Source organism: Aythya ferina (genome assembly GCF_964211825.1).
Source record: "Aythya ferina genome assembly, chromosome: 3".
NCBI lineage: Eukaryota > Metazoa > Chordata > Aves > Anseriformes > Anatidae > Aythya > Aythya ferina.
The window spans coordinates 62,354,542-62,367,939 of NC_140298.1; the positions used below are offsets into that span (position 1 = coordinate 62,354,542).

At 43.6% G+C, this 13,398-nt stretch overlaps 1 protein-coding gene across 4 annotated transcripts in view; it reads right to left on the reverse strand.

The window, feature by feature from the left end:
• BACH2 (BTB domain and CNC homolog 2) overlaps positions 1–13,398 on the reverse strand; it is a 190,039-nt gene that overhangs the window by 47,114 nt on the left and 129,527 nt on the right. For all 4 annotated transcript variants that reach the window (XM_084514370.1, XM_084514368.1, XM_084514369.1 and 1 more), the window contains one exon: positions 2,315–2,569. In XM_084514370.1, the coding sequence (XP_084370496.1) occupies positions 2,315–2,557 (243 nt within the window). In that variant the 5' untranslated portion in view covers positions 2,558–2,569. The remainder of the gene's footprint in view (positions 1–2,314; positions 2,570–13,398) is intronic.

Below are 13,398 nucleotides of genomic sequence, written 5' to 3' on the forward strand. Positions count from 1 at the left end.
CCAAGGAATCGTTGAGAAGAAACAATCTGCATTTGGCAGCTCTCCTCACCCTCAGCAACTAACATCTGTGAGGAAATTATTTAACTGGCCACCTCACACATAGCTATTCTAATAAATTAGTCACTGAGCAAAGGAGACTCTGCGGGGTTATCAGCAATTAATTTTCACATGGAAAATATCTGTACAATTAGGCATTCGTAACTGTACATATCCTTTTTGATAGGCCAGGAGCATTCTCTTCCAGCATGAAAAAGGTAAAGCCTTGGTGCTCTGCAACTGATTGATGCATGTGGCAAAAAAATCCCTATTGTTCTCAGGTGGAGCATGACGATTTCAAAGTAATGAAAAAACCTTAGGACCTGGATTCATTGGTTCTGCGAATCCACGGTCTTCGCTGAGGCTGTAACAGCAACTGATCTGTAACCCTAACTCACTAAGGCTTTTCAATCTTTCATTGAGATACATTCTAAAATGTAAAACCCCGATACTTCATTTATCCAAATGGGATTCACTTAAACAGAAATCATTTGTGGTTGGACTGGAAGAATGTTTTTTATATAGCATGCCACATAAAACACACATAAAGACAAATCTTTGTGTTTTAAATCCTTAGCACCACAAGAACACAGGACTGTGTTATGAAGTCCTGTCCTCTGGTCTCAAAGGCGGATGCAGCACAATCCCTCTGTATTGCCCTACTCCTCCCGCTGGCTAGTGGTTCAGCACCTCACTGCTGCTGTGATTAAAAATCTGCTAATTTCAAATCTAGTTTTACTAAAAGCCAGCTGGTACAGAGCAATGCAAGGACCTGTACCTCCCTGCAGCCATCACTCCAGCAGGGTGAACCTGCCATGGTCTTTTCTCCTCCTTTAAGCCCGTCTCCTTCTTCTGAACATCTCAGTCTAAGAAATCACACATGGTATCCAAGAGGTCCCGCCAAGGCTTTGTAGAAGAGCTCTGATGCTCTCCTGTCCCTTCATACCTCTGTACCACCCTTGCTTTGCAGTGTGAAAGCTATGCAACACTGCCTGAGACACGATTCTTCCACTGGAAATTATTAGTGGACAGCGCCGAATGATAGTGTGCATCCTAGCGTGTCCTCTGTGATATATCTGAACTCCTATGCAAAGTGTCTGTGCTGAAATTTCTTCGTGAGTAATATTCAGTGTCAGGACTCATGAAGTCATGCCCGGTGACCTACTTCTTCTAATGCTCTCCACCTTGCGTTGTGACGACATCACGATGCCACTGAGGTCTCCAGAGAGCTAAACCAGAGGGGGGAAAAATGGTGTGTGACACTTCAGGACCTGTCATCACTTTAAAAGGTCCCGTACTTCTTCATGGGCGTTAAGCAAATGATGCCAGAAAACCCTCTGCCTCATGCTGAACACCACCATACCTCCTCACCGAGTGACTGCCTTCCCATCCCCAGGGGACATCGCCACCCCCTGTGCCACCTGCACCAGGGGGTCACGGGGCAGGCAGTGCCACGGTGGTGGGGGATGGCAACCCTTTGCTGTCAGGAAAGCATCTCCCTGCTTGTCACAGCAAAGCCACCGGCGTGCCCTATGGTAGCTGCGACATCACAGCCGTGGGGCTGTGAGGAAATTACAGTGGGGGTGGAAGCCAGCCAGTGAGATTTTGTGGTAAAATAAAGTGAACTTTCCAGTGAGGTACATATTTTCTACGTCCCTTGGCTTCCTGATGTGTAAGCCATGGTGCATGAGAAAAACCCTGCTCTGTGGCAGAATGTGTTGGTGCTCTCTTCGTGGAAAACACAAGGCCCGAAGCAGTTAAATCCCACACTGCTTGTGACTGGAGCAGACAGGGAACAAGGCTGAACGGGACACAGGGAAGGGGGAAGAGGAGAACAGGGATATGAACCGCCGGAGAGGCGGTTCCACGATGAGCGATGAGACTCCAAACAATGTGACAGTTCACGTCATTTTTCAACAATAACCTGCTGTCTAACAGTGGCTAAGTGACCCCTTTCAAATTTCCTGTCTGGAAGAGCAGAAGAATAGTCAGGTACTGATAACGCGCTGAATGAACCGATAGTAATTAAGCGCCCTCTGGTTGGGCAGGGCTCTTTCAGATGAAGCGTTTTAAAGCTCTGCTGCTGGAAGTGTGAGGAATGTGGGTGAGGTTTGCCCTCTCAAGCGAGGAAGGTTGTGTGAACACGTTCATCCTCAGCCCACCCCAACCCCAAAACGACAGCCGCAGCCCCAAAACCCGCACCCGCCCGCCCCGTCCCTGGGTGGTGAAGAGCAGGTACGTGCTCTGTTCGGGCTGAGGGACGGCAGCAGTACTGTACCTCATCTGGCAGGCTGACAACCAGGTCATTTTCCGTCTGCCCTACCAAGGCCTGCAAGAAGTACTCGCTGCAGGCGGCCAGCACAGCCCGGTGGGCGCGGAACTCCTTCCCCTCCACGATGAGCGTCACGTCGCAGAGAATATCCTGCTTGCGCTGGTCATTTAAGCAGAGGAGAATATTGGTACAGTGCACCGTTGACTCATACACATACATGGGGGAGTCAGTCTTCTCATCCACAGACATGCCGTTCACACCCTGGAGCGGAGAAAACACAACGAGGCAGTGAGGAGCCGCGCTCAATTTAGTCAACGCAACAACATTGCATGGGGGATTTCAGAAGATTTTAGCAAAAATGGCGAGAATGACTGTTGTGTCTCCTAATAGTGAAAAAAAGGGGTTTTGTCCTTGCTTCTGTTATTTTTATAATGAGGGAAAAAACCCGCAAAACCCCAGCCTGCTCTCAGGCGGACAGAGAGCGCCGCATGGTTACACCAAAGACCTCCACTCAAGTGAAAGGCAAGGTGAGGCTGTATCTGATGGGGACAAGCTGCTGCCTGTGGTGACCTCGTTTCTCAGGCAGATTTTAAGCCTGAAGGGAGAGGGAGAGATTTAGTGGCTTTAGAAGAAATCCATCTCCAGGTTTTCACACATTCACTTGTGGCTTAATGTCATTTACAGAAAAGAGCAGTTTCTGAATTCCAGACCCACAGGCACAGGAAAATCCCCTGGCCTCTGCGGAGCTCCAGCTATGGGCAGCCGGGCAGCACGTGGGCGCCGGGGCTGCTCCTGCCCGCTGACACCTCTCCCCGTGCTGACAACAGAGCAGACGCTGGTAGGACGCACGACACGCAGTACTAGCATGTGAATTAGGAAGTTCCCTGTCTGCCGTTCTGTGATTTCTGACTCACGTCAGGCTCTCAACGCCTCTGAACACGGGGATCAGGCTTGTGGTGGTGCTGAGGGGTTCGGGTTCCCCACCGCCCGACACCACGCAAGCCCCGTTAGCACTCGGACACGCTGAAGTCATTTTTCTCTTACGCAAAATTTTCTGCTGAGCACCAGACTGGATGCTCTTTGCAGTGTTTTCCTGTTTCAGTTCTTCTGACTAAGAAAGCGAAAACCCTGTGCTGTATCTGAACACCCTCGGTACCCCAAAACAAACTGAACACTTGTTTCAAGGCTTACGAAGGAAAAGGGATTATTTGTTTATATGATTATTTATTATGATTATTAGTTTAGCTGCTGCCAAAGGTAAATTAGTGCAAACATGCAAACTTCAAGTATTTTAAGGAATTACTTATTCTCCTTATTGCAAACAACTGCCTCCTGGGAGGCACACAGTGTCGAGGTGACAGAGCAGGGTGTTTTGGTATAATTCTGCTGCACTGCAAATATCCAACTCCTGGAGAAAGTGGAAGAAAAATTCCTCCCCTGTAACTTTTTTAAAGTGGATCTTTGCAGCGTTTTTCTTTGCTAGTACAATATACAGGTATACAAGTAGGCACAAAATGACTTCAAACTGTTTCTCTTGCCATGCACTCAAACCAGGACATCGTTTTCCTAAGGCGTTGCTCAAAAGATACCAATAATCTAGGCAAGAACGGACTCAAGAAGACACGTGTGCTGCCTGTAAATATATACTAGATTTCTCAATAAAAACTCCATCATCCCAAGTTTACAGGATTTGTAAGTCAGCTGCCCTGATGGCGCTTTCTACAAAACAGGTATTTTTGCCAACATTACCGAACTCGAATACTGGAATTCTTAGAAGCCTGCAGCTTCTCTGTAGCTGGTATTTGCAACGTTTACCGCTGACTCACGCTACGTTTCTGAGTATGCAGCCGAAATGCCTACACTAACAGAAAAACAAACAAACAACTCGGTACCCAGCATCCTTTCACTGACTTCATATCTAGAGGAAAGACACAAATCCACTTACTTGTCTGCGTACAGGTAGGGGAGGGAGACATTTTTTGTTTTTCTATGCTACAGGTTGGATTTCTCAACCAAAAGAAAATCCTTTTTGACTTTTTTATTTTTTCCCATACAGTGGCACTACCGAGAAGAATTGACAGCAATCGTTTTATTAGTACTACGTTAAGGTACAGAGAAAATGATACTTGGCTCATCCCACTCATAGTGTTCTGTGTAACTGAGCTCTGATGCTAACGATAGCGTTATAACGATGTTCTAAGTGGTCACTCTTGCGTGCTATGAAATGCAAGAGTTTACAAGAACAATCTAGTGGGAAAACCTGAGAGTTGCAAATGACAATGCGACGGGGAAAGCTTTAAATTTTTTTTTCCAGGCACGTCCTCTGCCTGTAAGTCTCAGATGGTGACGAAATGTACACGAAACTTGAAACCTGGCAGGTAATGAACAGAACACCAATTACACTTTCAGTGCCTTTTTTTTTTTTTTTTTTTTAAATAAAAAACAGTTTGCCTGAAATCACAATCCTTTTTTTACGGTAACAGTGCAATTTGTGTGAATCAAACCCTGAATTACTTAGTTACTAATTAGTAATTTCCTACTTTTTAACTACAGCTCTCATCAAGTGCTTTTTTTTTTTTTTCTTTTTTTTTTTTTTTTCTTAAATTAGTTGCATGCCCTGTGAAGTGCTGAAAATACCGTGGTGTATTTCCCCACCGGCGAGGGAGCCTGCCTCCTGTGCTAGGAAACTCGACCGATGTGCTACTGCGATGCTGGGGCTGCACACCACAGCCTCTGCTCCACGGGGTCCCCAGCTATGCTTGCAGGAAGGCCCCCTATCCTGGGAAGTGTGTTGCTTATTTTCACAGAGAAAGGCTTAAGAGTGCAAAGGGAGAAGGTCACCTTAGGGTCTTGGCATGTAGTAGCAAGGAAATTAGCAGAGTTCACCTATTTTTTTTTCTTCCTCTCCTTGGAAGAGAAAAGAGGGACTCAGGCTCTGAAGCCTGCAGCAAGCAGGGCTGGAACCCGTTCATACACTGTTAATTCAAAATGCGTAATTTTTAGCTGAATTCAGTATTGTGCTGAGTTTGCAGAGCCTTCTTCATGGAAATCATTGTCACGCACTTGGTATTCCTTCATTCTAAAGAGAGAATGACTTAGCAAGCCTCTCTCCGGCTCAAAAGAACACGCTACGCATTTGTTTGCATATAGGTCACCCTGCTGCCAGAAAAAGCCTCTTTGAAACAAAAGTTTCCAGAAAGCAGCAAGAACTATTGTGGGCAAGGAAAGCACCATTGAAACCTCACCAGAAAGACAAAAAAAAAAAAAAAAGAGTTGCAACCTCAGTGAAGAAAACTGGAACTTTGCCTACACAGCACTTATGTAGTGCCTGGTGGGAGATGGCACCCAGCCCTGCTGCAGGGGCAGCAAAGAGGGGGCAATGGAGACCTCTGGAGTGCAAAGAAGTTGCTCGTAGAACATCCAAATCCCTCTGGTTTGCAGCATGGTGTCTGTTCTGGCTGGCACTCGCCCCAAACTCTCCAGGAACGTATGAACGAGCTGCCTGAGCCGTTCCCAAAAATACATTGTCTAGCATGAAAACCAGCTCCAGTCACACAAGAGTAGAGGGCAGGCAACGCCGTGCCTGTTTTTAAAGGGGAATGTTAGGGGAGAGAAGATCTTGACAGACCAGAAAGTTCTGCATCAGAACTGGGCTAATGAGATGAAAATGTACATCTAGATTATGGCAAAGGTACAGAACACTTAACTAAGCAAATTACCATCGTGACAAAGCAGCATGGCTTCTGCGCGGGGAAGTCATGTCTCTGATCTGCTCTATTAGTATTCCTGAAGTGTGTCAAATTAGCAGTGAGGAACACTGGTATGTGTAATTAGTGTTGACTTTCAGAAATCCTTTGATAAAATCTTTACAAAAGGCTGCTGGAGAAGCTCAATTGTCATAAGGTGAGAAGTTGCATCAGACTGGAAATGACTTAGGTTAAACTGTATTAAACAGAGAACGGATACACAGGCAATTTTCATCAGGTTATCAGTGCACTATCTCCAGAAATGATACAGCATTGGCACCAGCTCACATCTGCCTATGGCCACGCCACTTGCAACATGCCTGAGCTCATCTGATCTCCAAAGCTCGTCGTTTCCATCCTTGGAGATTTTCAAGACCAGACTGGGTATAGCTTGGTCTGGTCTCAGAGCTGACCTTCACTGAGCAAGACCTTGTGCTGGAAACGTCCTGAGCTCCTCTCCAACATGAATTATCTACCTGATGATCCTACATTGATGAGTGACCTAGAAGCCCACAGATCATGACAGGGAAACTGAAGTGCGTAAAATTAGTTCAAGTGTCAAAGGTAATACCAATAATATTGGGAATTGCAGAAAGACAATATAAAAAAGAAACAGACACAAGGAAGGTGATGCACTAAATCCAGGGCACTCACACACAAGTGGAAATTAGAGGGAAAAATGTATTTTCGTAGAATGGTAGAGGTTGGAAGGGGCCTCTGGAGATTGCCTAGTCCAATGCCCCTGCTCAAAGCAGGGTGACCTAGAGCAAGACTAGGACCATGCTCAGAACTACGTCCAGTTGGGTTGTGAGCATCAACAAGGTGGGACACCCCACAACCTTGCTGGCCAACCTGTTGCAGAGTTTAATCACCATCACTGTAAATCAAACACAATTTGATCTGCAATATCTATTCCAATTTGGAGTTTCTCAGGGAAAAGACAGACTGGAGACATACAGACTGTCATCACCTAGAGGTACCTTTAAGGTTACCCAAGAAAGCTAGATGGAAAGGTAGTGTTAGGAAAGAAACATTTTAATAAGGAAATGACACATTTTCTAGTCACTGCTGTTGTGATGTACTGTGATGTCTGCATCTCGTTGCTGATGTTGAAAGAGGGAGAAAAGAAATCCTCTGGAGGACAATGGAAAATATTATGGGAAAAGAAGAAGTAGCCCTCCTCAAATGAAAACATACGATCCATTTGATAAACACTATACAAATAAAACAACAACAAAAAAGATAAAAGGTCAAGGCATTACTGCTCTTTATTGCTTCTGATGTTGCAAATACAAAAGGACACCCAAGTAAAAGAAGCAAGGGAAATGCAAAATTTGCAAAAAGGAAAGCTCTGATTACTGATCACAGATATGAACTGAAATTGCACCTCACACTCTTTAGGAGGATGCTTGTTGTGTTTTTCCGAATTCCACTACAACTGCAATAAACCTCCTTTGCAATTGGCCACTGCTGCATGTTACTGGACCGTGAACTCACTGGATACGAAAAAGGATTAGTTAGACCCAATAAAAATATCTGGGGCCACATTCTGCATTCAAGCTTACATAGGATGAAAGTTCACATTGCAGGGCACTGGCCAACAACAAACTGCCTGGGGAGAGAGGACTGTGCCTGTATTATCCCTGCTTCCCAACCTACCAAGCACTGTCACAGACAGAAATTATTTGTCGGATGGCAACACAGATGTAAACCCAAAGCTGGCACCTCCATACGTGTCTCCTAAGCCACTCACCCTCTCTGGCCCCAACCCCAGCTGATGGTGTCATGCTCTCCTCCCTTGGACAGGCACGGGACCAAGCTGGTGAGGCCAAGTAGCAGAGAGCACCCATCCAAAGGCTACATGTGGTAGGTGCCCCTGACACCACGGCCTCCTGCTCCTGGTGGGTTTAGGACATGAGAAACCAACAGATTTTGTTATGTGCCCAGCTCGGGTTTTGCTTGGAAGCACAGGCTGGAGCTCGTGCTGTATCCTGTTATACAAGGTGACTTGCAGCTTCCTCCTGATCATGTTAAGAGAGGATCAATACTGAACTGTGGCTATTTTTAGTTTCACTTCAATAACAGTAAAAAAAAAAAAAAAAAAAAAGGACACTTAGGGCTATCTAGCAGTGGTCAGCTTGACCACATCTAAGGCTCTTGGTCAGAGGTGGCTGGACAGTCTGCAAAGCTGATTTGCTTGTAAATGTCTGTAGGTATTCCTTTTCAATAGGATGCACAGAGTGTGAAAAAATACCCTTTTGTTCTGAGGTTTTCAATTACTCTTTTCCAATAACTGAGCAAAAGGCACTAGGAAAAAAATGGGGAAAATGCTGACAAAATAATGAAAAAGTTGAGTGGAACTCGTACTTCTGACAAACGGCAGCAAAAGCACATCAGATTTGACAGCTTTTAGTGATAAACACGCACTGTTTTTAAGTGGCAAGTGGGAGGAAAATAATTTTCCAGGGCTTCCTTCCTCATCTAATATTTTTTTTCTCTGAAAAGACTCATTTTTTGCAATCAACACCTTGGTTTTAAAGAAATTTATCAATAAGTGACACTTCAGAGCTCCTAAAATGACCATCTTTATAATTGGTTATTACGATCTCTCAATTATAGATATAACAACAAAGGATATGATTATATTGTCACTGCTTTCCTTTAAAAAGAAACTATTGAAAGGCCTAATGATTAATTCACCATTTTTGAGAGCTCACTGTAATGACAGAAGACTATATACAAAGGTCTCTTCAGTGAGCCCATTATTCAATTAATAAATGCTGAATACCAAGCAGTCATAGTCATATGAAACTCCCAAGAATTGTGTGAATTTTTAACCAATTAATTATCAATTACAACATCATAAAACACCAGCACAAAAATAGAAATAATGAAATTTAATTATACATTATTCTTCTTAGTTGCTGCAAATACTATACAAGACTGATTTTGATTAATAATTCATACAGCAATAAAGTATCAGGAAAGATAATTATACTGTGCCACAATTCTCACACTGATTTCTGTAATTACAGATTACAACAGTGTTAGCAATTTAAAAAGGTTAGGGAGCAGTAGTAATTTGCTATGTCATCCTCAGCAATATTAATGCCTCCTTCTCTCGGCACCCCAGATAATTGAAAATAGACTAGCGGACCGCAAGGCTACACGGGCTTGCCTACTGCCAAGCATACTGTGGGTGCCAGGCCCATTAGCACGAACATCTTCCAAAATGAGATTTTTGCATTGTTCAAGAAACGTCTGCTCTAAAGAGGAAGATATAAAGCCAAGAGGAAAAGGCATTATAAAGCACTCTTGGCTGGGCAGCTGATGCTGCTGGCGATGGCTGGTGCTTCCGAGCCTACCCCCTCAAAGCAAAATCTTCATTTGACCAGGAGTGGGGAGGGAGGCAGCTAAGGGAAATGCGAGAGGGGATTTCACCTTGGGACTTCTATGGATGCAGGTTTGGCTGGGCACACCGCAGGGCTCTGCAAGCATTTGGTTACTCTGGCCTCCCAAAGGCAAGAATTCACATTGCTGAGGAGGCCGTGTGGCTCCAACACGAGTCACAACAAGTGTTCATGGCCTGGGGAGCTGAGTATAGCTCAAGGCCACAAACTGAGCCCCACCTTGTGAGCTACACCAGGGCAGCGCCTGGGCTGACTGCAGAGCTCTGGCATGAGCTCTTGCCTCTTTATGGCAAGCTTCATGAATTTTCGAAGCTGTGACAAGAATATTGAGAATTCATTCCTGAGCTTACACCCACAGGAGCAGGGATGCCTCCTCAAGGCTGTGCAACAGCTGCTTTGCACGGCCATATGTCGCCACAGCACAGAGGCTCTGATATAGGAAGCACGACCCAATGTGGAAGTCAGTTTCTGGCTTTGTTTTGCTGCCCCTATATCCTACAGCACAACTGGACAGTGACTAGGAAAAAAGGAGGAGTGCTGATGCTACACTTCTACAAAGAAGTGCTGAGCATAACTTCTGCATGTAGCATTTTGGTTACTTAAAATGATTTCACTATCGGAAGATTGCACACAAGCAGAAATGTACTACGGCTTCAGTTGTGCCACAAAACAACTTTCTTGTTTTTTGCTTGTTTGCCTTTTTTTTTTTTTTTAAATAAGTGTCAGGATGCCCATAGACTCTGTGATTAATGTTTATTTAAACCCCGTGTGCCTACTCTAAGGAAATTGTGCTTTGGGTTGTTCAGAGATTGGTACCATAAAGAAGCAGGGATTCCCAGTGGAGGCTACTTTGAAGAGTCCAAATAGATTTATGTTCCACATAGAGATAAAACCTGTTTCTTGACTTCAGAGAGTTGTGTTGTTATTGTTTTTTGAGAGAGTAACCCAGCTGAATAAAGTAAGGATAGCTTGTGGTCTTTAGGGACTTTAGCTAACATTCAAATAATGTTTACACATGGTACATGCATATATATATGTGTGTGTGTGTGTTCTGTTCTATACAGGCTTACTAAGCAAAGTATCCATATGCAGCTTTTTACAACTCAGAAAAAATAATAAAATCATGCCAATAATTGTCCTAGGCTCAATAGGTCAGGCTTAGTTTAACACACATTTTCAGCGTTCTTGAAATATAAATGATGATGTTGTCATAAGAGGAGCATAGTAAATGGGGTCGTATATGGTGTATATCTTCCCAGATATATAGTGGCTAAGAAAACAGAAGGAACAACAGAAGAATCGTCTTCTATCGTTATTTTTCAGAAGGCACTCAACAAACATATATGTACGTGGAAAGTGAGAAACACAGAATAACTCTTCCCTGATACAGGCTCTTCTCACAGCTTCCACATGGCTCTTTACAGTAGCTGGCTATGGTGGAAGGGGACTGGAACCAAGTCTGCTACTCAAAATAGCTTATTCAAAGCAGAATGGGGAATGCCCAACGCTGAAACAGTGCCAGGAAACCACTACAAAAAACAAACACCATATTATGTTTTTCTGAAGTGGTCAAAGGCTTCAAGACCTTGGGGAAAGGACACAACCTTTTGGGTTACTCTTGGTTAATCTGGCTTGCCAGATTAAAGAATCAGAGGGGAAAAAATGAAATAGTTATTTATTTTTATCTTTCCCTCCAGCTTGGTGAACTCTCTGAAAAGGCTGAAAGGACTGAAAGTTTCCTCGCACAAAGGGAGGCTAGAGATTCTGGCAAGAGCCCATCAGATTTATGTCCTGCCTCATTTGCTTTAAATGAGTACTTTGGAGTTTTTGTTAAGGAATGTTAAGCAGTGTTTTTACTCCTTTTCTTAATCGTTTAAATTATTTACACGTACACCTATGGCCATATGTGCACACGTGTGTATGTGGCATTTTTACCACGAAGCTGACTGAGACGATGAAGTAGAACAGAATCACAGAATCACCTGTGTTGGAAAAGACCTTCAAGATCACCAGGTCCAATCCTCAACCTGACCTACCAAGTCCCATCACTAAAACCATGTCCCTTAGTGCTGCATCTACACAAACACAACAGAAGAATTTCAGTTGGAAGGGACCTATGAAGACCATCGAGTCCAACTATAAGACTTCTTTATAGCTGATCCTAAGTGAAAACATATCATTAAGAGCATTATCCTGCTCAGTACCTTGTAGAGAGCAACGAGGTCATCCCTCAATTTCCTTTTTGCCAAATTTGACAAACACGGTGTCCGCAGCCTCTCCTAACAGGACATGCCTTCCAGCACTTCTACCTGCTTTGTTGCCCTCCCCTGGATGCATTCAAGTACCTTAACATCCTTTTTAGATTGTGGAGACCATAAGCACACACAATATTCCAAATTGCTGATGCATAAATGGTTGGTCAAGTGTCAGGGCCACTTGCCTGTATGATATAATACTTTAAGGTAGTAAAGCAAATGCTTCTCCTTTGAAGTCTCTTTTGCTAACATGACTATGAAAATGAAGGTCACGCTGATATTGAACCAATACTCCCATTGTTTGGAAGCTAGAAATTACAAACAACAGTGCTGTTCTGCTCCTTTTTGCAGCCTCTTCATGGGATATGACAACAAGTTATCTGGGCAAAAGCTAGCCATTTTCCTTATGTTTTAATCTCAAGGAAGCACATCCTTTCAAACTCTAGTACAGTTCATTGCTGAAACTTTGTACTTGAAACTTTTGGTTGCTATCAATATTTACAGTTGAAGAGTGCCTAAAGCGAGCATTTGTTGTGAAATTTCTCCAGAGGAGAACAGAAAATTTCTCTCTTAGAATTACATTTCCCAGTTAATTTTTTTCCTTACTTCTGAAAGTGTACTAATTACTGTTTTTCCAGTCTATCTGCAGAACTGGCTGAAGAGGTTTCATCTGCATGGGAAACTATGGTCAAACCCACTGCTAAAATCTTCAACTAATAAAACTGCAATGGTTGCACAAATTACAAAAGCCTATTTTCTCCTGTTGTATTACATACTTGTTATAGGAAAAATCTGATCTTGTTTTTTTTTCCCCCCTAAAATGCAAGCTCTTCATCTTTGCTGCAACTTAGCAGGTGTTTAAAATACCCTTCATATTTCCTTGGGACACAAACCAGCATGTCCTTTGGAACATGCCTGTTGTGATTAATGTGTGAGGAGCAGAAACACATGCAGTAGGTCACTGGGTTAAACGTGGGACAGAATTTCTCTGGGTATAACTTCACAGCTTCTGCTCCTGGGAAGAATACAGGTGGTGTGTTCTCCTTGGAGTCTGGGCCACTATCTGCTCATGCAGTATTTTCCATAACCGAACGGATACCAGCAATTATGTTCCCTTTGGTGGCATATGCACTGAAGGGGAAGAGTTTCCTTATCCATAAATCATAGATTTTTACTAATCTAAACATAATAATAAAAAATCTACTGACTACTGCAGTAGGATCCTCAGATTTACAGCATCCTTCTGAACCCTGGAAGGCCTATCAACATATGCAAATAACAATTTTCAGATGTCCTTTATAGCCATCAAATGATCAGAAGTTCAGTGAAATGACCATTTACAAACTTTCAGAGCACGTGCCAAGAGGATAGCAGGACTACACCAAGAGATTCCTAGAACGTTTTTGATCCTGCAAGAATCTGAGAATTGCCGTTTTATTATCAGAAGGTTTTAAGCAGGAGTTGCAAGTATTCCCAGCATCTTCACAGTCTGGCATAAGCCTAGATTCCTGTTTAAATTCCATTTATCCATGCTCCAGCCCTTATTCTGGAACTGAACTGCCTTTCCTGTTGCAGACAACAAATCATCAGACAGAGAAAGGCACACGGAAACAATCACTTATGCTGCCAACACCTAACAGGCTACAGCCGGGGTAAGTGGAGAGGATGTGAGATGGAAA